Source organism: Dendrobium catenatum, unplaced genomic scaffold, assembly GCF_001605985.2.
Source record: "Dendrobium catenatum unplaced genomic scaffold, ASM160598v2 fragScaff_scaffold_589, whole genome shotgun sequence".
Lineage (NCBI taxonomy): Eukaryota > Viridiplantae > Streptophyta > Magnoliopsida > Asparagales > Orchidaceae > Dendrobium > Dendrobium catenatum.
In genome coordinates this window covers 962,791-986,703 of record NW_021319051.1, presented here as the reverse complement: position 1 = coordinate 986,703, position 23,913 = coordinate 962,791, and the positions used below count along the sequence as shown (strand labels likewise).

At 33.7% G+C, this 23,913-nt stretch overlaps 1 protein-coding gene across 1 annotated transcript; it reads right to left on the bottom strand.

Moving 5' to 3' along the window:
* Positions 1–4,739: 4,739 nt before the first annotated feature.
* On the bottom strand, positions 4,740–7,313 carry LOC110114372 (glycosyl hydrolase 5 family protein). The gene is made up of 4 exons (XM_020847235.2): positions 6,763–7,313; positions 6,057–6,304; positions 5,448–5,968; positions 4,740–5,347 (listed from the first exon to the last, which is right to left on the bottom strand). Exons 1-4 carry the CDS (start codon positions 7,186–7,188, stop codon positions 4,890–4,892), a joined length of 1,653 nt encoding a protein of 550 aa, XP_020702894.1. The 5' UTR covers positions 7,189–7,313; the 3' UTR covers positions 4,740–4,889.
* Between the last annotated feature and the right edge of the window lie 16,600 nt (positions 7,314–23,913).

The following is a 23,913-nucleotide window of genomic DNA, read 5'->3' as shown; positions in this document are numbered from 1 at the left end:
GTATCTCATAAGCACTTGCACTTGATATAGTCACTTTGTATCTTGTTCGTGGATAATAGACCAAGTGTACTAAGAGTTCTATAGTGGCCCGTGGATACTTGCATTTGTTGTAGTCATTATGCATGTTATTCATAGATTATATTTTACATGTATGGAGGGTTTTTTGTAAGAACATGTGTATAACACATTATGTGTATGCATCCATTTTATACTCTGTGAGTCATCTGTATGAATAGACATTGTACAGTATGAATAGTTAAAAAAAGTGAGTTTGTTTGGGACAAACTGGTACGTACCCATTTCGTACTCTATTAGTTGTTTATACAAACATAGATTGTATAGTATGAACAATAAAAAAAAAAAAAATCAAAACATAATTTAATTAACTTCATATTGGAGGAAATATCATGATAAATCATCTAATATGATTTGAAATAGTACAGTACGATTAGTTTTAAAATTTTAAGATTTGAGTAACTCCTCTAGTGTGACTGCATTTAATGCGGAGTTTATTTCTTGACTTTTTTTATTGTAGTGTTTCTAACATTTTAATATTTTTTTATAAATATTAGATTTAATTATGAGTTTAACACCATTGAGTTTACTATATTTGAATTTTTATTAATAAGTTATGAATTTTACAAATTTAGTATTTATTTGAATGAATAAAATTTGTTCAAATAATTAACTTTTTTATTTGTAGTGAGTTCTGGAGTTCTTATAATTTAAAAAAAAAAAAAATTAGACCAAGAGATGAGTCCAATGCCATTGAATTTTTTGGATTTGGAGTTCTCTATAATTAGTTGTGAATTTTTAAAGTTTGGTAATTTAATGGATTCATATAATTATTTACTCAATATACTTTTCTATTCTTTTTATTTTACTAAATCAGCTCCAAATATCTTGAATGTTTTCCAATTGTAAAAAATTATTTAATCAAACACTTGACCACGCTGTGAATAAATGATTTCAAGTGTTTAAAACTTATTCGGTGTATATATATATATATTAATTATTTATTTTAATTAGTTCTTCTAGTTTTTTTACTATTAAATTAATTTTTATTTTGAGTGAATTTTAAGTGTCTTTTATTTTTCCTCTATTAAGCTTTTTATTCTAAGAATTTTGATATATTAAATGTAATTTTATCATTTACTTTAAATTTATTATGAATTTTGAAAGATCCTGAGTAAATTATGTGGATGAATCTTGGTTTTACTAAATGACCTTCAAAGAAAGTAAAATTTGAAACATATGTAAATGAATACATGTATTTTAAACTCATTTATGTTGGGATTATAAAAATACCCCTATATTTTAAAATTAGTCATCAAAGATAAATACCATCTAAAGCTTTGATAATTTGTTTTAGGAGTTACACTATTAGGATAAACTTAGTGGCTAACTAGCCTTTACATGAATAAAAACATTCCACAGAAAATTTACAAGAAAATTTTAAGTATTCTAAACGTTAGGAATTTTTGAAGTTATGGGTCCACAATTAACACATAACTTTGGAAATTCAAATCATAAAAACCCCGAGCTCACTATGACTCAAGAAAATTACAACATGTAAATAACATGCTCAAGAATCGACCCTCCAAAATTAAGCTCAATTGGACAATTGGATCTTGAAAAAATAAAGAAAAATGTAAAACCTTCATCTCTAATTTCCAAACCATTTATTGGTAAAAAATTATTGAAAATATTTTTAAAATAAAGTGCAGTCACAGCCCTTTCTAATGAGCCTAATATAACTTAATTTGGAGCAGAAATATATATTATGTGATTTATTAAAGTATATAATTTTTTTTGGATTACTTAAATGCATTTAGTTGTCACTACCAATAATTAGTGTGGCGATTTTTATCATATAGTGCGGTAATCATTGATAGGATACACATCAACGATCGACGCAGTAACTTAACCACATCAGACGTTTGATCCAACGGTTGGATCAAACCGTGAAGGCATAGACATTGGAGATGTGGCCACAAAGGCGCACACATGGTTTCAATAGACGCACATTCAAATCTCAAGGCACTCGCACGTAGTTTATTTGATATAGGTTGTTCAGTTGGCCAATTGGATATATCAAATGGATCTGATCCATCTAGTTCAAAATGAACTAAATTTTGAATGCTCATAACTTCCAATCCAACCATTCAAATTTGACAAAATTTGAAATTGAGGTTAGAGATATTCTATGCTTTCAATGCTTGGAGTTAGGAGGCTCCAAGAATTGGGATCTTTGGGTATTTTCAATTTGAAATTTAAACTTCAAATGCAGATATCTTACAAACCTATGGTGAATTTGCGACATCTTGAACTCTATGAATTGCTTGAAGGATCCTCTTCAAATTCTAAGAAGACTCTAGGAGCTAGATTCTAGTTGCTCAGAAGTTGGCCAGAAATTATCCTTTCTCTCTCCTTTTATCCACTCTTGATGGTTTGCATTTTTTTTTTTTAACTATGCAAAGCAAAGGGAGGCTATGGGGAGCTATGGAACTTATTTTGGAGCTGGGGAAATGATTTGATCAATCGTTTTCCTAAGAGGAGGGGGCATTTATAGGAGAGAGATAATGCATAGGAGGGCTTGGATCTTGCCACCTAAGTCGAGGCCAGCAACCATGCAGTTAAAGACATACCAATAGGATCCAAGGGATGGTTCTAGAGAGTTTGAAAAGGGCATGGGTTATTAGTGAGGAAGTTTTAGGTTTTTTTTTATTTGTTTTTTATTTTTTTAGTGAGGAAGTTTTAGTTGAACTAATGATTGTATAGAGGTGGTTTTAGAGAATATTGCCACATAAGCATATGAGGTAGCATGAGCTTGACATGTGATGTAGGAGGAATGTTTAGACTCATTGCAAGCTAATGTTGAGTTCAACTTCGGCTAAATAGAGATTAAGCCATAGAAAGTTGGTTTGGGTGGCTTGGTTCAACAAAAATTGTTTACACAGGTCAAACCATGAGTTGGGACTCATGGTTAATATACATTGCGTAAAAACACACTTGCTACAGTAATTTAGGCAATTAAATTTTAAAAGGGTTGGGTTTTAGCTCACAAAATTCCCCTTTTGGTTCACTTGGTTCAACCCAAATAACTAAACCAGGTGGGCCTAAGAGCTCAATATTTTTTTAATGACTCATGGGGATCCAATGAGCTATCTCTTAGAGTTTGGTTCAATGGTGAGGTCAAAATACGAGTATTAAGTTTTTAAAGTGAATAAGGCATGTTTTGGTTAACCAAGTTTGTCCAAGGGTCAATGATGGTTTCAATATATTCCAAATAATATTTTGGACACAATAGAAGTGGTCCCATAGTTTGGTAGCGACATTTAGTTCAACATGTATGTTTAAGGGCTAAAATGGCCTTTTGGACAACCTATGTTGACTTGGTCAACAAGGATTGACTAAGTGTTGGAACTCGGTTCAGTACATTCTAAATGTTATATAGGGTTTGTTAGAGGTGGTGTTAGGTAATGGGAAGGTCATTTAGTTCAAATGTATGTTAAAGGACTAAAAGGGCACTTTAGTCAACCTAGGTTGACTTTGTCAACTAAGTTTGGCCATTGATTTTATCTTGGTTCAATACATTCTAAATGATGTTTAGGATTTGTTAAAGATGGTCCCTAGTTTTAGTGGGGTCTACATGCATGTAATTTGACTTAAAGGGGTAAAAGGGAAATTGGGTTAACCTAAGTTGAGTGGGTCAACCAAGGTTGATCAGGGCTTGAGATTTGGTTCAATGCACTCCGAATCAGATTTTGAATATGATGGAGGAGGTTAAATACCTTCGTTTGACTGAGCCATATTGAGGTTTAAAGAAAGTTTAGTTTTATTGATTTAGGATTTTAGGGTTTTATGGTCACCTTGGTCAACCACGATCAACCAAGGTTTAATGCTAGTTTAATACATCATGCTAGTGATGATGATCATAATAAATGAGTTTGGAGAGGCTTCCAAGGTCAAAAAACACAATATGTCATGTTAAGTGGCATATACCATAAATATATGAAGATTTTATAGCCAATGGAAATATTTTTAGTTTTAGGAGTCAGGGATCTTGAAATACCATCAAACTAATATGGTTGACCCCAGGGACATATATATCATGAATCCAATGTCACATGGATAGGTTTATGGGTGATGAAAATTTCTAAAAAAATAGGTTATGGATCAAAGGGTTTGAAAGGGTTTGAGTTAGTTCTAACATTGGATTTTGGAGTTTTGAATTGTCCATGAGTTTAGTCACTTGTTTGGATTTAGGTTTGATTTAATCAATGATTCAAAATGATTTAGAGTTTAAAATACTCAAATCATTAACAACTATCCATGATCATCAGTAATTGAACACATTATCAGCCAACTATCACTGGGGACTGCCAACAGATGAATTTAATACTTTTTTTAGATTTAGGGTCTTAATTGATCGATGGAGATTAATAATTGATGGAATTTTAGCTTTGCAATGATCATATCACTGGAAATCATTTGGTGATTTTCAAGTGGTAGATCAGATGATCAAATGACAGGAAGGGGTAATTGTCAAGTGATGGTTTTATATGTCATTGATCAAGGTACTATGCCAATGCATAATACATAGTTTGATTTAGAGTTTGAAGTATGGTTCAATGATTGATGTATGAAGATTGATATTTGATATAGGGAAAATGACCTCATTCAAAAATGATGTCAAAAAGAAAGTGAAAAAAATTAAATGTTGGGGCAGCTCCGAATAATACAGTAAAGGAAGCACACAATAATTTAGACAATGAAAAATCTTACAAGTATGAAAATGCATTTTCATATTGTTGAGGCAACTGTGAATTTTATCAATCAAGGAAGCGCTCAAGAATAATACAATTTTAACAAGAATGAAAGTTCCCTTAAACCGAAAGCAATTTTGAAAAAGATGAACTTTCTTCTCTGTTACTATAAACTATTTTAAACCACTGGCTTTCACCACTACATGACCCTTCCTCAACAAGGCACTTGCATGAGGAAGTGATAAGGTTGTTATCAGGGTTGATATCCAAGCATACGATGCTACCATTGCTGTTAATTTTAGTTGATAGGAGCATCTGTGAATCCGTTATAAGCTCCCACTTTGAACTCAAACTTTCACAGTTGGTTCCAAACTTTACCTCATTGTCCTCAGCCTCAGCAATCAAGCAGAGTCCTGAATCCTTCAGCACTAGGTTATGTCCTGATGTATAGTTCCAGGCCTCGTACTCAGCACATGAACCAAGAACTGGTTTCCTATTCATTTTGTTCTGAAGAACACAGAGCCCTGTCAATGGATGGAATATGACATTGTATAGTGATCTATTGGAAAGGCCCGGTCCTGAATCAAAAATCAATGTTACTATCTATTTCAAGAAAACAAAGTAAGCAAAATAAGAAGGAAAATAAGAAGCAAAGAATAGAAAAAAAAAATTGCATGCCTTGGAAAGGAGATTGTATTGCTGAAATTCTCTGTAAGAAGTTTGTGTTTCTTGGTTTACTCCAGTCCCAACTTAGCACACCATAGGTCTCATCAAGATTTGGCTGGCCTTCTCTAATATAGTAACTTCCTTGTAATGCCCAGATGGCCCAATCTAAGTCAAGTTCAGCTGCCACACTGAGGAAGCAGCTCAAGAAATGATTATCGCCTGGATTATTACCCCTTATGTCTACTCCAAACTCAGACAGAAATAAGGGCCAGCCCTGCTCTAGCAGAAAACCTCCTCTGGCCAACATATTCTTTGATACATTTCCACAAACTACATTGATGTTTCCATTCTCCCAGTCTCCACCATCTGAGAAACCATACCAATGCAATTCGAAAACAAGCTTCCCTTTGAATGTCAACTCCACTTGCTTGTCGTAAAGAAAGGTGAGGGTTTTATCAAAATCTAAACCCGAAAGAATCACTAGAGCAGTGGGATTCATAGAGTGCACTGCTTCTGCTCCCATTTGCATGTATCTTAGTCAAATAACATGACAACAAAGATATTTAGAAGAGTAAAAATTTTACTTGTTTGGCTTGTCTTAGATATAGTTGGCATAAATACCTGTACCAATCAGCGACATTTTGCCTTGGTCCTCTAAGTTCATTCCTGAGGCTCATCCCAATAACATTGCTTGAGGAGTTGAAGGTTGCTGCCATTATTTTCAGGCTTTCAATCCATTCATCGGTATCAAAGTATTCGTCTCCAAAGAAGCCATTACCATCAAATTTGCTACAGCACCAACCAGGAATGCTTATTTGATTGTCCAATATTACCATGATGTTGTGGATCTCGAGAGTGGATACCACATCCTGTTGATTGGATTAAAGATCGAGTTGTTTGGAAATCTTAAATTAAAATTCAGCTTGATCGGTGACTTAAACGGATTCAACCCAATCAAACGTTTTAATTATAAAATTGGATGACTTAATTTGGATTGGGTCAAATAATTCCAGTTAGAACCTCCATAATTCATATATAAATAATCCCATAAAAGTTGACAAAAACAACAAATGATTTTGATTGTTAGATTTATCCAATGCTCCACGAAAAATCCAATCTTAAAATTCTTTTTAGTCCACTAAGGAACTAAGCCCACATATCTTATAAAATTATTTTACACATTGACAAAATTCCTAGACCAAGTAAACCCTAAATAATCCAAGAATATAACACCAACCATTACCTCGCAAATTGGTTAAAAATGAAAGGTACGAAAGTTAAAGTTCGCAAGCGGGAATCAACCTGTGTAAGTGAAATTAGTGCTCACCTTGAACGCCTCCATGAGCGTTCGGTTCAAGATCTGGGGATTGTTGACGGCGACGGCGTCAGCCGAGTCAACGAGGCCGAGGCGGCGGAGGGATTCATTGACAGTGAGCGAAGCAATGGAAGCCTTGGTGGCGAGGTAGTCAGGCCAAGTAAGCCGCACGCAGTTAAACCCCATTGACCTAACAGCGCCGGCGATGTCGTCCAACGGATGTTTATCGAGCCCCTCCGCCATCACTGGCTCCAAGTGAGCCGCCCAGTTCGCGCAGGCCAGCTTGACACGACGCCCGTTCTGGTCTACGATCCACCGCGAACTCGAAGATAGGACGCCGACTTCTCCGGTGGCGTGGGAGGTCCCCGTGATTGTATTTGGAGGGAAAAGAAGTGATAGATAGAGCAAGACGAGGAAGGAGGAGGAGGGCGGATTCATCGTCCTTCCTTAATTCGGATGCCGAAGAATCTATGAGCTCCGTCTGGCCTGTTCCTTCGATATGTGGTCAAAGCTATATTGTTCGCTATTTTACGTATGTATCTTGAGAGGGTCGTTTTGCAGATAGGAAGCGATCACCAGTCAAGCACCAATTGATGCGTGAAGCCACCGTTTTTACTGTTATTTTTTATTAATCCACTTGGCGCATGGGTTACCAGCCGGACTACATGGCGCAGCTCCCACGACTAACTTTATAATACTTTAATCTTTTTGGAATTCACTTCCATATCATTTGAAATATTTATAGTTATATATCTAATAATTTTTTTATCTATCTAGCACCAAAAATTTACATATACATTAAATATATAGCTGTCATCATAAACACTTGACTAATTTCATCCAAATTGAGAAACATTTTTCTTTTGAACCTTCTTTCTTTTTTGGTGCTCTCTGTTAAACATAAATCTTCTACCCCCCAGGATCATCTTTTTACTTCCGGTAACATATATGTAATTGTATTTCTAATTATTTTCTTCCTCGAAAGCCCTAGACTTCACAACATGGCAAGATATTTCTATTGTGCCTTATCTTTTGAGGCTCTAAGAAAAAAGCTTGACTATTTGCCCAATTTAGGTATTTTGAAACTCTTTTTTTTTTTTCCGTAGCTTCAAGATTTGAATGATATGTATTTACTAATTATACTTATATTAAGTTTCATAACTATTCACATATCAGTGTAAATACATAATATGAATGTCTTGAAAGTCACTCTTTCAAAAAATGTGATGCACACAAGGAGGGGTAGGGTGCATTATATATATATTCTAAAATTAACAATGATCCAACAAAAGCTAAGAGAGTAACTAGATTGCAACAAATTAAAAGTAAAGAAGAGTAAAAATCAGAAAAGATAATGCAAAATATATTTTTATATTAGTTATGTCAACTAGACCTACATCCGTTCCCTAGGGGTTTGAACGGTATTGTGTTTCCTCTAAGTACATTTGTGTTATCATAGCATTATTCAATTCTCCAATCCTGTTAACAATAGTTTGTTGGAGTTAAGAGTCATCAGGTTGGCCATAGAATCATCGTAACATCTCGTATGTCTTAAAGAGATGGTTTCATTGTATGTAGTGTATGTAGTTAAGTGAAGGCATAAGAATAATTACATAAATATTTTTAAAAAAGAAACTATAAGTGGAATAAATACCTGCATTTGATCACAGGTAGGGATGTCAAAACTAGGTAACGGGTTGAACCCGACTTGACCCGAACCTAAATGGGTCAACTCAAACCTGACTCGTTTAGGGAAATGGGTCACTATTCAGGACCCAAGCTGGATTCGAGTCAACCCGGATTGACCCGCCGACCCGTTTGCAAGTGAATAATAGGCAACCAAGATACAATAAGTAACAGTAAACCAACCTAGTTACTAAGCAGCAAAGGATTAAAAACTGAAAGTAGGACGTGCAGGTGAATAACAAGAAACCAAGACATCAACACAGGTAAACCAACCCACCAAGACAACAAACAATGCAAACCAAAGACATCAATTCATCAATTCATAAATTAAACATAATTAAGCAACTTATAAATTATTCAAAATTACAAATAATCAAATTATACATCATAATTCATTAATTTTAAATGAACAAATAAATTACATACCACATATCACAAATTACAAACATTTAATTTCACAAATTACAAATCAAAAAGTTTGAAATTACAATTTACAAATATAAATTTGACTATTTGAAGAACTCCAAACTCTGGAGACCGAAAGTCATTTGCCTTCCCTCATGGAGATTTACGCTAACTTCAAAAAAAATATAAATAGTTAAATTGATTTAATTAGAAATCCATGAATTAGTTGAATGATTGAGTCATCAGCTCAGATTAACCCTCCAAATAATTCATCAAATAATTAAATGTGAGTCAACAATACATTTTTTTATAGTTGCGGTATTGCCATCCAAGGCGGAATTTTGTATTTTAGAGTTATACATAGTATCTGTTTGATTAGAAGATAACACAAATGCAACTTGGTTGTAATAATTTTTTCCCCAAATGACTTCACAATCAGTTTAGAATGGTACTTATTATCACTACTCAACTTTCAATGCTTTCAAAACCAACCCAACATTTAAATAGATACAACAAGTAATAGGAAACCAACCCAGACAATAAATAATTCAAAAACAAAACCACGACATCATGGTGAATATGATGCAACCAAGACAGCAACCTAGTTAAACCAACCCAGGAAACAAAGCCAGCAACATAGGGAAAATAAGACAGCAACCAAGATAGCAACCTAAGGAAACCAACCCAGCGACCAGGGCAACCAAGACGCCTTCCCAGGGAAACTAAGAAACCTTCCCAAGAAACCCAACCCAGCTTCCCAGGCAACCAATACATCATACCAGTGTAACCAAGAAAACAACCCAAGCAAGCCAAGATATAGCAAGTTTGTAGGTAAATAATAGGCAAACAAGATATAGCAAGTAATAGGATACTAACCTAGTTACCTAGGCAGCAAAGGATTAAAAAATGAAAGCAGAATGTGCAGGTAAATAACAGGCAAACAAGATAGCAACACAGGTAAACCAACCCACTAAGATAGTAAACAATGCAAACAAAGATAGAAATTCTTCAACTTATAAATTAAACATAATTCAACGAAGTCAGCAACCCAGGGAAACAAAACTAACAACACAGAGAAACAAAGACAACAACCAAGACAACATGTCAACATCCCAGGAAACACAGTAGTGAACAAATCCAAAAAATCCACCATAAATTATAGGAACCAAACCCACAAAAGCAACCAAAATGACATGGAACAAACATGGCAAAGTAGAAAAATTATGACTCTCAATAGCATAACATCAACTAAAATGAAATAATAGCTAACCTACTTGCAGTTCTTGAAACTTAGAACGAAATATAAATATGCATGAAATAAATAATAGGCATGCTCTCTATCAATTTTGTTTATCCAACAACTGAGCTTTCACCAAGCTCTACATCATTTCTGTTCACATCTAAATTAAGGATATCATCAGTTACTAGATCAAGTTCGGGGTCATTTACTGCTGCAATAAAATAAGATAAATGATTTTGAAATATTAAATAAATGAAAGAATTGTCAAACATAAAACTGTTATAAGATGAATGAATAATCACCATGTTCTCCATATAACCAGTCCTTAGCACAAATTAGTGCCTTGACAATATCATGCACTACAGGAAAAACGTCAAAATTCGGCATTTTTTTCCGGCGGTTACTATAGATTAACCGGCGGTTTTATGGATTACTGGCGGCTTTGCGGCGGTATTCCCGCCGCCGGAAAAAATTGTGTAGGAAACATGTACCTGCTGTTTATGTTGCCGGCGGTTTTCCGACGGTTCATACTGCCGGTGACAACCGGATTTGGACCCGGCGGTTTTCCGGCTGTTACGCCGCTGGTTATCTAACCGACGGCTGACCGTCGGTCATATTACCGACAGTCTTCCGGCGGTTAAAGCGGGCGTCATTTTTTTCTTAAACTGCCGGCAAGAGCTGGTAGACCACCGGTTCATTTACCGGCGGTATCTGGCGATTACAGCCGTCGGTATTACCGACGGTGTACACCGCCGGACGTCCACTGTAACACCGCCGGTGGCTGTCGGTAACCACCGGTTTATTACCGGTGAAGTAATGCCATTACCGGCGGCTTGGCATTGGCCGTCCGGTATCGTAGTTTCCGGCGGCCAAACCGCCGGTTGGCCGCCGGAAACATGTAGCACCTGCAAAAAAAAATTGACAGCATCCCCTCTATTTGAGGGAGGTTCACCCTAAAGTCTAAACCTGCAGAAAAAGCAAGATATTTTGGGCAACACGCCGCTATATTCATCAGAACCATAAATGATAAATACAATCACAAGATCATCATAAGATTACAATCACAAGTTCAGAAGTAAGTTCATGATAAGGTTACAATCACAAGTTCATAAGTTCTAATTAATACAATCATCAAACATAAAAAATATCTAATCCACATCTGTATCCTCACTATCTGCAGATGGCTGCTCCTGTTGGTCTTTCTTCCTCTGTTCTTCAGCTCTGTAGGATTGCAACTCTGCTTGCATTTCATTTTGAACTTTTCTCATTTATTCAATCTCTCTAGATTGAACCCTTTTCATCTCTTCAATCTCTCTAGTAAGCGCTGGAACCCTCTCTCTTACAGATTCTTCAGCTCCACTTGGATCATGAAATACAGAGGAGTATGAGCTGCCCTCAATAGCATAAGCCTATGAACCCATTCCATATACCCTCCCCCTCTGTCTTCCACCAACAACTTCTGACCATGTTTGATACTCAGAAATGTGGGCCGATCCAGAAGATGATCCCTCGCCAGTAGACTGCCGACTTTCTCTAGCTCGTATAAAATCATCCTGCGAGTTAGAATTAGTTTTATTAAAATAAATTTTTATTCTAAAACTCCAAAAAATTTTACTCACATGAGCCTTCTTAGACTTCTCATCAACCCACTGATGGTCAGCTTGATGTTGATGAGTTCTTGTATGCAACGTAGTGATGCTTCATCAATAGGAGTAGAATTTTACTCCTGCCGGTTCATATTGATGTCCGACGGTTTACCGTCGGTTTAGGGACCGCCGCTAGTACCGGCGGCTTAACGTAGCAAAATCATCAGTTAGGTCGCCGTTAAAAGCCGGCGGTCACACCGCCGGTAACACCGGCTGTCCATGAACCGCCAGTAATGGGCATTTTTCCTGTAGTGATGTTTCAATGCACTTTGATATTGATCTAAAATTCTACTCCTATTGATGAAGGCACTTTATATGCTACTAATGTTATTGGAATGCATAGTACATCACGGGCCATAGCTGAAACACAAGAAAATCTATACTGGCTCCCTTGCCAAAACTTCAAAATGTCTAAATCTATATTACTATCAAGCTTAGGTTCATCAAGGTAAATGTCTAGTTCATATTTCCTAGGTGTAAAGACATCCTTTTGAAATGAATCAAAATCCTATTATTTGGAAAGGCTTTAGAAACAAAAAAGAAAAATAATTGAAGTTGAAAATATACAGATATGGACACAAAACCTGCATAAACTTTGACTTCTTCATTGGTAATGAAATGCTCTTTGAAGGTAACCCTTGTACTAGCTTATACATATTTCAGCTTTGTCCTAATAAAGCATTCCTTATTGAATTGTAATTAGAAAATAATGAAATTAACTTAAGTTTCACCTTCCTCAATTCAAAGAGGTAATTTACACCATACAATCTCTGATAACACCACTCAACCAAAGTCATTTTGTATCTCGGATCTAGAATCACTTCTATTGCCAAAATATCACTAAATTCATACCAGTATTTTTCAAACTTTACAATCATTCATGCTGGCATTCTCTTTCTGGATTGATGCCCACTTAACATTTCATTTTTTTTTAGTTTCTCATAAGCTATAGAGAGATATAGAAAGTACAAATTTGTTGTAGGGTATTTAGACCTGGAAATGAGACAAGTTATTCAAAGAAAAAGTGCCAAAAAATTGCAAATCTCTTCAAATTTTTCCAATTCAAAAGATGTTGTAATTCTTATAATTTGAATCCACCAACTCTAAATTTTGAAAAGTACATTTAAAATAGATTGCACTGTCAAGCATTATGAATGTGGAGTTCCATCGGGTGGGGACATCCTAACGCAAACCTCATTTACCATCCAAGCAACTTTGTGTAACACAATTAAGAAAAAATTGTTTTCTAGCTTTATAACCTTTAACATACTTAATGCTCTCTCTTGTTTTCCCATTTGAACTATCAATGTATTTTAAACCTTCTTGAACCATAAAATTAATGATATGTGGTGTACAACGTATATGAAGAAAACCACCATCTCATAACAAGCCACCATGCAAATTTAAATGATTTCTTAGATAATCAATTGAAGTATTATTTGTAGAAGCATTATCCAAAGTAATACTGAATAGATTGGTTTCTATTTTTCGTTCAAACAAAAGAGACTGTATCTTCTCAAACAAAGCAATTCCATCATTGGGGGGGGGGGGGGTAGAGGGGGGGGGGGGGTGGCATGAATGAAAAATTAATAATTATCTTTAGCAACTGCAAATCATTATCAATATAATGAGCAGTTAAACATATAAACCCATCAGTTATAGATGTCTAGAGGTTAGATATTAAGCAAACATTGCTAGTGACTTTAGATAACTGTTCATTTATATTACACTTCTCCTTAATGAATATTTTTTTACAATCATTTTTAGTAGTGTTTTTAGAAATTAATTTCAAGTCCCAGCAAAGATACAACAAAAGAGCTCGAACTCCAACCCACTCAACACATTGAAAGGAAAAATCATACATAATGATAGAAGCAATAAACAAATCACAAAATTCAGCATTATCAAACTTATTATCAGACATAGAAATAGAAGATTTAGTGTTGCTTTGTAAGACCAACAGTCCTATATCATGCATACTTCTTTTCTTACATTTTTTGAGGTGGCATCTAAGATTACCAGTTCTATTTTTGCTATCACATAAATAAGTATTGCCACATTTCTTACATTTACATTTTTGTTTTCCATATTTCATATTAGGTAACATCTCATAATGGCCTCAAACAACTGAGGCGTCCTTCGTCATTTCTTAGTAACTGTCCCCTCATTACATAGCTCGTTAAAGGGCTCTATAATATTTTCACAAGTACGAACTTCTTCATTTTCATCAAAAGAAAAGTTCTCAGGAATAGTATTTGAATTCTATATCTAACAAAAGCATTAGAATATATTAGAATGCTAATTTTAACCTATTTGTTAAATTTCTTGTTTAAAAAATACACATAACACATTAAGACTTTAACTCATTAAATTCTTCTCCAAATTCCAAAAAATAACTTCTCCAACATAACATGTATAATTCAGAAAAAAAACATAATTAATATCATAATTGCTAAAGTATAACAACAAAAACACTAAACACTAATAACAACAACTAAGTATAACAGTGTAACTGTCAAATACAAATATAACAACATAATAGCATATCATCTAAGTATAGAAAAACATTCATCAAACCATATTTAATTGAACAGAAGTCATATAACCATCAACCAAGCATGGGTTGCTAAATAGCAACTCAGCATAAAAACATAACAACATATTCTTCTCCATAAATCCCCTCTAAATATAGAAAAATATTCAGAACACTCAGCAACAGAAGTCACAAAACCATCAACCAAGCATGGATTGTTGAACAACAACTCATCAAAAGAATTAATTAGAAAAACTAGAACAAACCGAACAGAAATAATACTCTCAAACTAGATTTAACTGAATAGCACTTCATTAATTTTCTGACAAAAATAACCCTGCATGCCAAAATAGAAATGCATACCAAACTTTTCCATATTTTAAAAAAATCCAAGATAATAATCGAGACAACAACAAGTCAGCAAGACAACAACAAATTGAATAAACCCTAAACCCAAAAATTTCATACGAAACTTCAGAATAATTTTATAAAAAATAAGACAATAAGACAACCCTCTACTCTACTCATAGATTAAGCTTCTAAAAGGAGAAAATATAAAAAAGATAAGAGATACAAAATAGTGAGTGATGTAAGTGTTCATATTGTGGCAAACGAGATGTACACGATGAACACCATAGACCAATAATATGCTAGAGAAGGAGAAGAGAGGAAACTATTGCCAAAACCAAAGATATGAGGAGATCCAAAGAGAAGAAACAGAAACCCTCGACACATAAGTGAAAGAGAGGAGAGGATGAAGCATAAGCGAAATGAAAATGCTCGAATGCCAATCTATCCCTAATTTAATCCACCTCATTTGTGTCTCATGAAATGAAAATGTGTGGGTCAAAACAAGTTTGAATTTGGGTTGTCGGGTTAACCGAGATCCGACCCAAAATTTGAATCGGGTCATTTTATTGAACCTGAACCAGACCCATTTTGAAATTGGGTCGGGTCAGACTTGAAATTTTTTGGGTTAGTTTCGAGTTAGGTTTTCATGTCGTGTCAATTATTGATACCCCTACTCATAGGCACACATGGGTAGTATGAACTTGGTTTCTCAATAGAAGGTTGTAGTAGGTAAATTGATGCCCATGATCTATGCCAATGCAAGTATTACTTTAATGATTGATCCACACCAACAGGATCTTGCAAACTGTTGAGTCTAGTAATTAGGTTATTAAGCCTAAGTGAGTGTCCCAAGGCTACCAAGAGGGGGGGGGGGTGAATTGGTAGTTTAAAAATTAAGTCCCCTTTTTAAAATTATTGAAGAGAAATAAAACTATCTTAACACAAACCATGGATGTATACTCCTTATTATCACTCCCACATAAGAATATAGAGCAGCTGGTAAATTATCATCCACTTTAGCATAGTTTGGATCCATCGATTGAACATTAATATTTAGCGAGAATCCAAACTATTGGATAACTTAGTCAGGTAGATGCCACTCAACTCTCTTCCATTCGATAAGTGGGATCTGAAATAATTTATTAGATACTTGGTCCATATGGCACCCATATAATCTACACAAAAATTTACATATGTCACATCCTCTCATAATTTAATATCTACATAAAACTGATTTTGAAAGAAGGCATAGCTGACTTTGAAGAAGACTATCTAACTCATTTCTATATTTTTTTATGTTTCTTGCCGGTTTCTCCCTAACTCATTCTTCAACATGTTAGTTAAAATATATAATCGAGTTAGTATAAATGCTATAATAGGTGAGAAAACATGGTTTAAAATATGAGAAGTACCTTCCTCCCACACTATACCCAAGTAGTAGTTATGTATGTGGTACATACAATATTGGTCGCCCAACATGGATGCATTCCCAAGACAAAATCTATAGTATAGGAATAAATTCAATAATATTAGCTCACTTCAGCTTGGTTTTCTCTATTAATTCTCTATATAGGTGTGTTAAGACAGCTCCACCAAGAGAGTTAGTGTTGAATAATTGAATATCCTCTATAAGTGGGAGATTTTGAAGATGAATTTTTGATCCAAATGCATATGGAAGTAACAAACAACCAATGATAAAAAGAATATAATCACTTACATGCCTCCAAAACTCTATATCATTCAACTCAACATAACAGTCCCTCCTATAGGTCCACTGCAGCCACCTGAGTAATATGCATATCTTTTTGTGAGCCTAACCCATTTAAAATCTAGAAGTACTTAAGGATTAAATTGTAATAGAAAGTTACATATGGATTTGAGTGATGACGTAGTAAAAAATCATAATAATATGGCAAAAAATTCCATTATTTCCTAATGCCAAACACTAATAGGCCAACTAATGCAGTTCTATCAATTTGTAGACCCAAAGTCATCGCTACATACTATAGTATAATACTCATCTCCCTCACTACACGATGAAATGAATTAGTTTGAGGAGACCATCTCTCGACCAACGCTATCAAAAGATGGTTATCATGTTTAATTACATCAGCTACCTAACATAATGCAATCCAACTATCCTGATGGCTGTAATGAATCTTAGAGATTCAATAGGTCAATTTTGAACTATGAACATGTATGCCGCACTCTCAAGAATAGTCCCCTACAAATTAAATTTGTATTGGACATAAGAAAAGACACTAAAATATTAATTAATTTAGAATAATATTTATAATTTTTGTACCTGGTCAAGGTGGGCAGCTCTATTTTTGCCATAAAGATAAGAGATGGTAGGATGTACATCTGATAGTGGAGGCCCATACGTGAACTCCTCTTCACCAGGTTGCTTTTTAACAAGACATGTTCTAGGCCTTGGTACATCCTGTACCATTGCCATTTATGTTGATATAGTGTAGAAAGCATTCAGCCATTGAAAGTTCATTAGAGTTGTTAAGCTCTTATGAACTAGCTAGAAACTAACTAAGAGGTGTGTGTGTGGGGGTGAATTGGTGGTTTTTAAAAATTCTTAAATAAAGGAAAGATCCTTTTAAAAACCTTTTTAAATATTTTAAAATAAAAAGGATCAAACTTTGATGCGGAAGCGATTAATAAAATAAACCAAAGATTTTAACCATATAATCAACTAAAAAAATTTAAGGTGCAAAAATTAAAATGTGGAAAAGTAATAAGGAAGAACACACCAGTTTTTATAGTAGTTCAGTCAACCTGACCTATGTCCACTTCTTGAAGGCAACCTCCAAGTATTGCACTAATAAATATAGTGTCTCTCCGTTTTCTCCCACAACAAGGCAGAAAATCCCTCATAAAATCTTTTTCACCGACCACGATGAGGAGGAGAACTTAGACTCCTTTTGCTTCCTCCTGAATCAGGCAGAGAACCCCAACTTATTTTTCTTCCTCTTAAAGTAGGCAGAGAACCTTGATCTAGTGCTGATGAAGACCTCCCAAGAGCCATCAAGGAGCCAAAGATGATGATTGGAGAAGATGGATTGAATCCTTACTTGGAGCAAACTTTGTGAACATCTCACAAACTCCCCCTCACAAGATTCTCTCTCTCCCAAGCTCTCCTTCTCCTTCTCTAATCTCTCTCAGGTTAGGATAATAATAAAAGATTTTTTCATCAACAACCAAGAGAGCTTAAATAGAAGGCCTTATAAAATTCCCTAATTTTCAACTTCACATCAAAGATCATCCAGGATGATAGACCCTAAACCATAGATCTTTCTGTACGATTAGTTTAAATCAGCCTTTCAAACCAAGATGATATGTGTTTGCTATATGATTAGAACATAATGTTTATTTTGATCATCCACGACGATGCAGATATTGTCCCATACTCTTAGTTCAAATTCATATATTATCATCTAGCTGATAGTTCAGAATGTACAGGAAATAAATTAGGATGATCAAGGAATTTAACTGATCATCTTGGATGATGCTTGGATTATCTTATATAATTAGTTCAATATCAATCATTATTGTCCAGTAGATAGTTTGAGACATCTAGAAGATTCATGAGAAGACTATGGTTTTTCTTATTGATCGTCCAGGATGATTCTGTGAATATCTCGGATGATATAATCGATCAATCTAACCTTGATTACTTTTCTTAAGCACCTAATCAATTTAGGCATGATTGATACAAATTATCCATGATGATCCTGTATGATTAGTATAATTTTGAGAGATTAAAATCTTGTATAAATGAGTTTGGTGGCTGGTTTTTATGATTTGAGCATATCATCAAGGAAGATGGGAGTATCATCTAAGATGTTTTGCTTATGCAAGTTTACATGGCCAAGATGCAATAATTAGAGTTTTTATTTTTGTTGATCATCTTGGATGATATAAAATCGTCTTGTATGATATGATCAAAAATAAAAAAATCTAACTTACTAAATTTCTTCCCCTGAGTGTGAGTGCAAGGTTACTTAGCTTCACGATCCATCAAAGTATATTTGACTTAAGAAATGGTAATAGATGCATTCAAATAAAAATTACATACTGAATCAATCCTAGTCTACCTGCTCTTGAGCTAATTGACGTTCCATGTGAACTTATGACCAGAAAGATTAGTGAGCTGGACAAATAAAGTCGATATGCAGGAATCATAGTTGTCAATAAACACTAATATTTGTTATCATCAAAATCATACTACTTGGGTCCAGATTTGCAACAATCTCACCCTTTTTTATGATGACAAATATTATTATTAGAATATTTCAAATAACTTTTTTTAATTAAAAAAAATAAATCATAAAATAAAGGAGAATAATATAAGCAAGATAAAGTAAATTTTATTAAAATAGGCAAATCATACTGCACTAACACTACTCCCCCTTTTGACATCACAAAAAGGAGAAAATAGAAAAATAACCACTAAACAGAACATAGTATAGAAACAAGTAAAAAAACATAATGAAAAGAAAATAAAAATAGCATAAAATAAGTTTTTTTTGTCAATACAAGAAAATGATAAATTTCTCATGTGATTGAATTCAAAATTAGTAAGAAATAAATTAACATCATCAAAATCCAAAAAATGGTAGAATGGCCAATCTTATTAACCCTAGCTCGGACTCCTCATAGAGTAAAAATATTTTGAAGATAAAAATCTAACTCAGAAAAAGGAATCAAATAAGAAAAGTAATCTGTTCAAAACTTCCTTTTAAATAAATATATTATAGAATAATATAATAAAGTAATTAATCATAATCATGAGTTTAAAAAATAAGTCTTTAAAGATATCAAGTGACACATAAATTCTTCTTAGGTTTAAAGGTTCAAAAAATATGGAAGCTTGATGTTGATTCTTGTTGAATCATGAATAGGTTGTTAAACATAGCTTATGTCCTAAGGCTAACCAAGAGGGGGGAGGGGTGAATTGACATTTTTAAAAATTCTCTTGGATTTTAAAATTTGAAACTGATTGATTAAAAGGCAAGTTAATAAAAGTTTTAAAAAATAAAATTTTCAATCAAAAAATTAAAATAATTTACAATAAGTAGTGGAAATTAAAATGAATCAAAGATTTATAATGGTTCGGTCAAAAACGACCTACATCCACACCCTGTAGACTCCCTCTTCAGGTATTACACTATTACCAAAGTGACTCTCCTTTTGCTCCCACAGCAAGGTGGATAAGTGTTTATAAAACTGTCTTCCACCATTCCCTGATGTGGTAAAGAACCGTCGTCTTTCACACCCTCTAAGTATAGGTAGAGAACCTTCATCCTTTCACACCCTCCAAGCAAAGGCAGAGTACCTTCGGTTGTTCACACTCTCTAAGTGTCGACAAAGAACTATCATCCTTTCACACTTTCCAGGTGTCGGAAGAGAATCAAATCTTCTTCAAAGATCTTCTCACAAACAATCTAGAAAGATAAAAGGAAGAGTGAAAAACTCAAATCACACATAGAGATCCTTACCTTTGAGTAATCTTGTGAACCCTTCGCACTCCACTAGCAAAAAATCTCTCTCAAACACTCTCTCCTTCAATTGCCCTTGAAAAATCATGAAGCAAAGATTATTAATGTTAGTCTTTAATGGACCTTTTATACAAAAGACATAAAAAATCGGCAAAAAAATTAAAAGTTTCAAATTAGAGCGTACACAATCGTACATTATGATCGTATGTTTGTACGTATAAATAGTTCAAATATTATTTTATACAAAACTATTATGAATCGGAATAAAATCATTTCATATGCGATCATCATCTGGTACTAACTTAATTCGTCCGGGATGAAAAATTAAAAAATCTCAAATTTCTTCTATACGAAACATCTGGACAAAATGAGCGAGAATAGACTCGAGACGTTCATCCTGGTATGAAACGGGAATCATCCCATACGATCCATACTTAGAAAAATTTTTTTGTGCAAGAATAAAAATAGAGGCGTTCGTCTCTATATGAAAACTTGGATCGTCTCGAACGATCTTCATGCGGGAATAAAATAGAAGAGTTCATCCCTGTATGAAGACTATGATCATCCCATACAATCTTTGTGCGAAAACAAAATAGTAGCGTTCATCCTTGTATGAAGACTGAGATCGTCACATACGATCTTTGTGCGAGAACAAAATAGAGGCGTTCGTCTCTATACGGAAACTGAGATAATCCCATATAATCTTTGTGCTATAACAAAATAGAGTCATTCATCCCTGTATGAAAATTAGGATCATCCCGTATGATTTATACTTAGAAAAAATATCTCCATTTCTATTCGTTCAACTGCTTGTCGGGAAAAAAATAATTGATTAGATCATCTCGTACGAAGTAATATCGTACAGTATGATCAATTTAAAATTATGAATTTTTCATAAAACCACAAAACACTCCAAATAGTCATAAAAATATTTCAAACAGAAAAACATAAAATTAAAACAAATCCTAACAAACACTTAAAATTAAATGCAAATAAACAAACAAATAATATTTTTCCTCCTTTTTTATATCAACAAAAAGAAGGAAGAAAAAAAATAAAAGAAATGTAAGAAGTCATATAAGAAACCTTTAATAATTGATCTTGAAAGAGATTTGAAATATAATTTGTAATAACAAGATTAATGTTCATTAGAGAAAAATAAAAAATTGTAATATTTAAATTAAAAAATAACATAGACAAAATAAATATATCAAAGTCATGAAATAATCTAGAAAATTAGATAAGGAGAATTATTACAAAAGTGAAAATAAAGATTAATTAAAGTTAAATTCCAAAAAAAATAAAAATAAATAAATATTAGATTGATTTCAATTTGAAGGTTAAAAGATAGAGGAAATAGTATTTCCAATATACTTGTTTGGCAACATTTCGTATCTTTTCAATTATTTGTGGCACACTTTATGTATCTTTTTGTATTTGGGCTAATTTTGTGTCTCTTTTTAATTTGCGAACCATTACACATTCTTTCAATTTTTGTACACTTTTACATTTCTCCATTTTTTTAATTGATCTTTCCAAACTCAAATTTCTCTAAGTACAAAGATATTTATATTGAAAAGAGAAATAAAAAATAATAAGACATCAAAATTGTAATAATAATATTGAAATTATGTATGCCTAAAAAGAACATGAGATTGATAAATTTAACATGATCGAGTTATAAATTAACTTAGATTTTTAAAAAATTAGATTTTGTAATGAAAATAATTTTTGTATTCCAATTCATATTATAACACTTTTTAGATCAATTAAGTTAGGATTATTATATAGGCAAACAAATATTTTAAACAGAGAACAAAATCAACTAAATAATAAGATATTTTTTATTGATATCTATTTTAAAAATAAATTATACAATGAAGCATAACTAATATCAATATCAAAGCAAGACAAGTATGGAAAACACTAAATAAACATAAGTACAGAAACTAAAGAAATCATCACATCACATATTTAAAGTCTAGCAAAGATAACACACAAGAAATACATCTGTAAATCTGAGGGGCCCTAGTCTGGAGGAGGTGGCTGGTTTAAGATAGAAAAATAGCTATTCTTCATAGCCACATTAGTATTCACTAAGTTGAGCTGACCTTGAATCCAACCCATGTCCTGCTGGTATTACACATCCTGTTGATTTAGATGAGTCAGAATTTGATCAAAGTGCTTATCAAAATGACTCTCTAGTCGGTCAAAGCACTGGACCATCTCCTGAAAGTCAAGTCCATGAGCAGGCACAGGTGTAGGTATAGGTGCTCCCCCTTCTCCTTAAGAATCCTTACTTTTATTATCTCTCTCAAAAAGTTTTTGAAATGAAGCATCAGTGAAGTAGATAGGAAATTCAAGTTGAGGATTAGGATGAACAAGATTATACTTCTTCTCAAGATATAGGTAACTAGGTGTCCAAAGAATTGTTCTTCTTTCTCTTATATAAAATATATCCAATTTTAGAAAGGCCATGAATATAGTCAATAATAAGTTGGGCTTCATCTATAGGTTGACTAGTCATGATAAGGTAAGTAATAATGGACAGAAAAGGAGTAATGTTAATGCGATCACCAGCTTTAGGAATAATAGGTTATAAGGACATGCTGAATGACCCTTGCATTTTGGTTTAAGGAAGAGACCCTAGGCAAATAACATATTTGTTCAATCCCTCTAATAACTTTATTTATTTTAGTCCAGTCAAAATTAGATGTAGAAGTCAAAGTGTGGGCTCTAACTTCTTGAGTCCTTAAGTGCGAAAAGGTTCGCAAATCTTTCTTAGTTATTTCTACCTTTTTCTTCATTACAAGAGATCTGATCATACTCACATCTTCACTAAAAGATATGTTTGCTAGAAAGTAGTGGAAGGTCTTTGTGTTATATACATGAATCAAAGACAGGATAAATGCAAATTGAGTTGTGAAGAAAAGAGGCATCACTTGAAAGTGAATATCCTCTTGAAGTAGGATTCTAGAGGATGTAATCTTGGTAGAAACAAACCCAAGAAAAGAATCCTTATTAGCCCTGGATAAAAAGTTGTCATCTCCACCCTTGGAAGATGGTCCCTCAGTGAGTCTACCCCTCTTGCTAGAATTGGCCATTGCTAAGATTTGAAGGATTGGAAAAGGCTATTGAAGCAAATGAAAATGAATTCCAAAGCCCTTGTATTTAAAGAAAAAACAATCTTTCGTACATATGAAAATTTGTTTGTATTGTACGAACGAATAAGTTCAAAATGAAATGACTTTTCATAATCTGTAAGTTATGATGCATCTTTTTGTAGAGGCTTTTTGACCATACGATCGTACAAACAAACAGGTGTTTTTTTGGGATGATTAGTTATTTAAGATCATTTTAATAATGGTTAGATTCTTCCCTCATATGGAATGACACGTGGTTCATACATATGAACTAGGGGTTCGTACTTACGATCAATTATAATAACTGATTCTTCCCAGATAACCATCTAGGTGCATACATACGAATGAATATACATCATCTGGGATGACATAGAGATCATACAGTATGATATGTATTGGAAAAAGAAAATATTATGCAATCAGTTCAAAATAATGATCAAAATGCTACAGAATTCATATAGGACAAAAATAATTTTGTACATTACGAATAGAATCAAGGTTTTGAAAATTGGACCGGACAACGAACCGGAACGAGGAGAGGTTCACGGTTCGACCGGTTCGATCGGTCTAACCGGGGTCGAACCGGATGACGTAATAAATAATAAGTATTATTTAAATTTAATACAATTAACATAAAAATATTGTTATC

Bases quoted from the DNA above. Each gene is read 5' to 3' on its own strand.
- LOC110114372 (XM_020847235.2), bottom strand. From the start codon at position 7,188: ATGAATCCGCCCTCCTCCTCCTTCCTCGTCTTGCTCTATCTATCACTT. The intron at 6,305-6,762 runs GTGAGCACTAAT...TCCAATCAACAG, and splicing joins CGCTCATGGAGGCGTTCAAG to GATGTGGTATCCACTCTCGA. The intron at 5,969-6,056 runs GTATTTATGCCA...TATTTGACTAAG, and splicing joins AATGTCGCTGATTGGTACAG to ATACATGCAAATGGGAGCAG.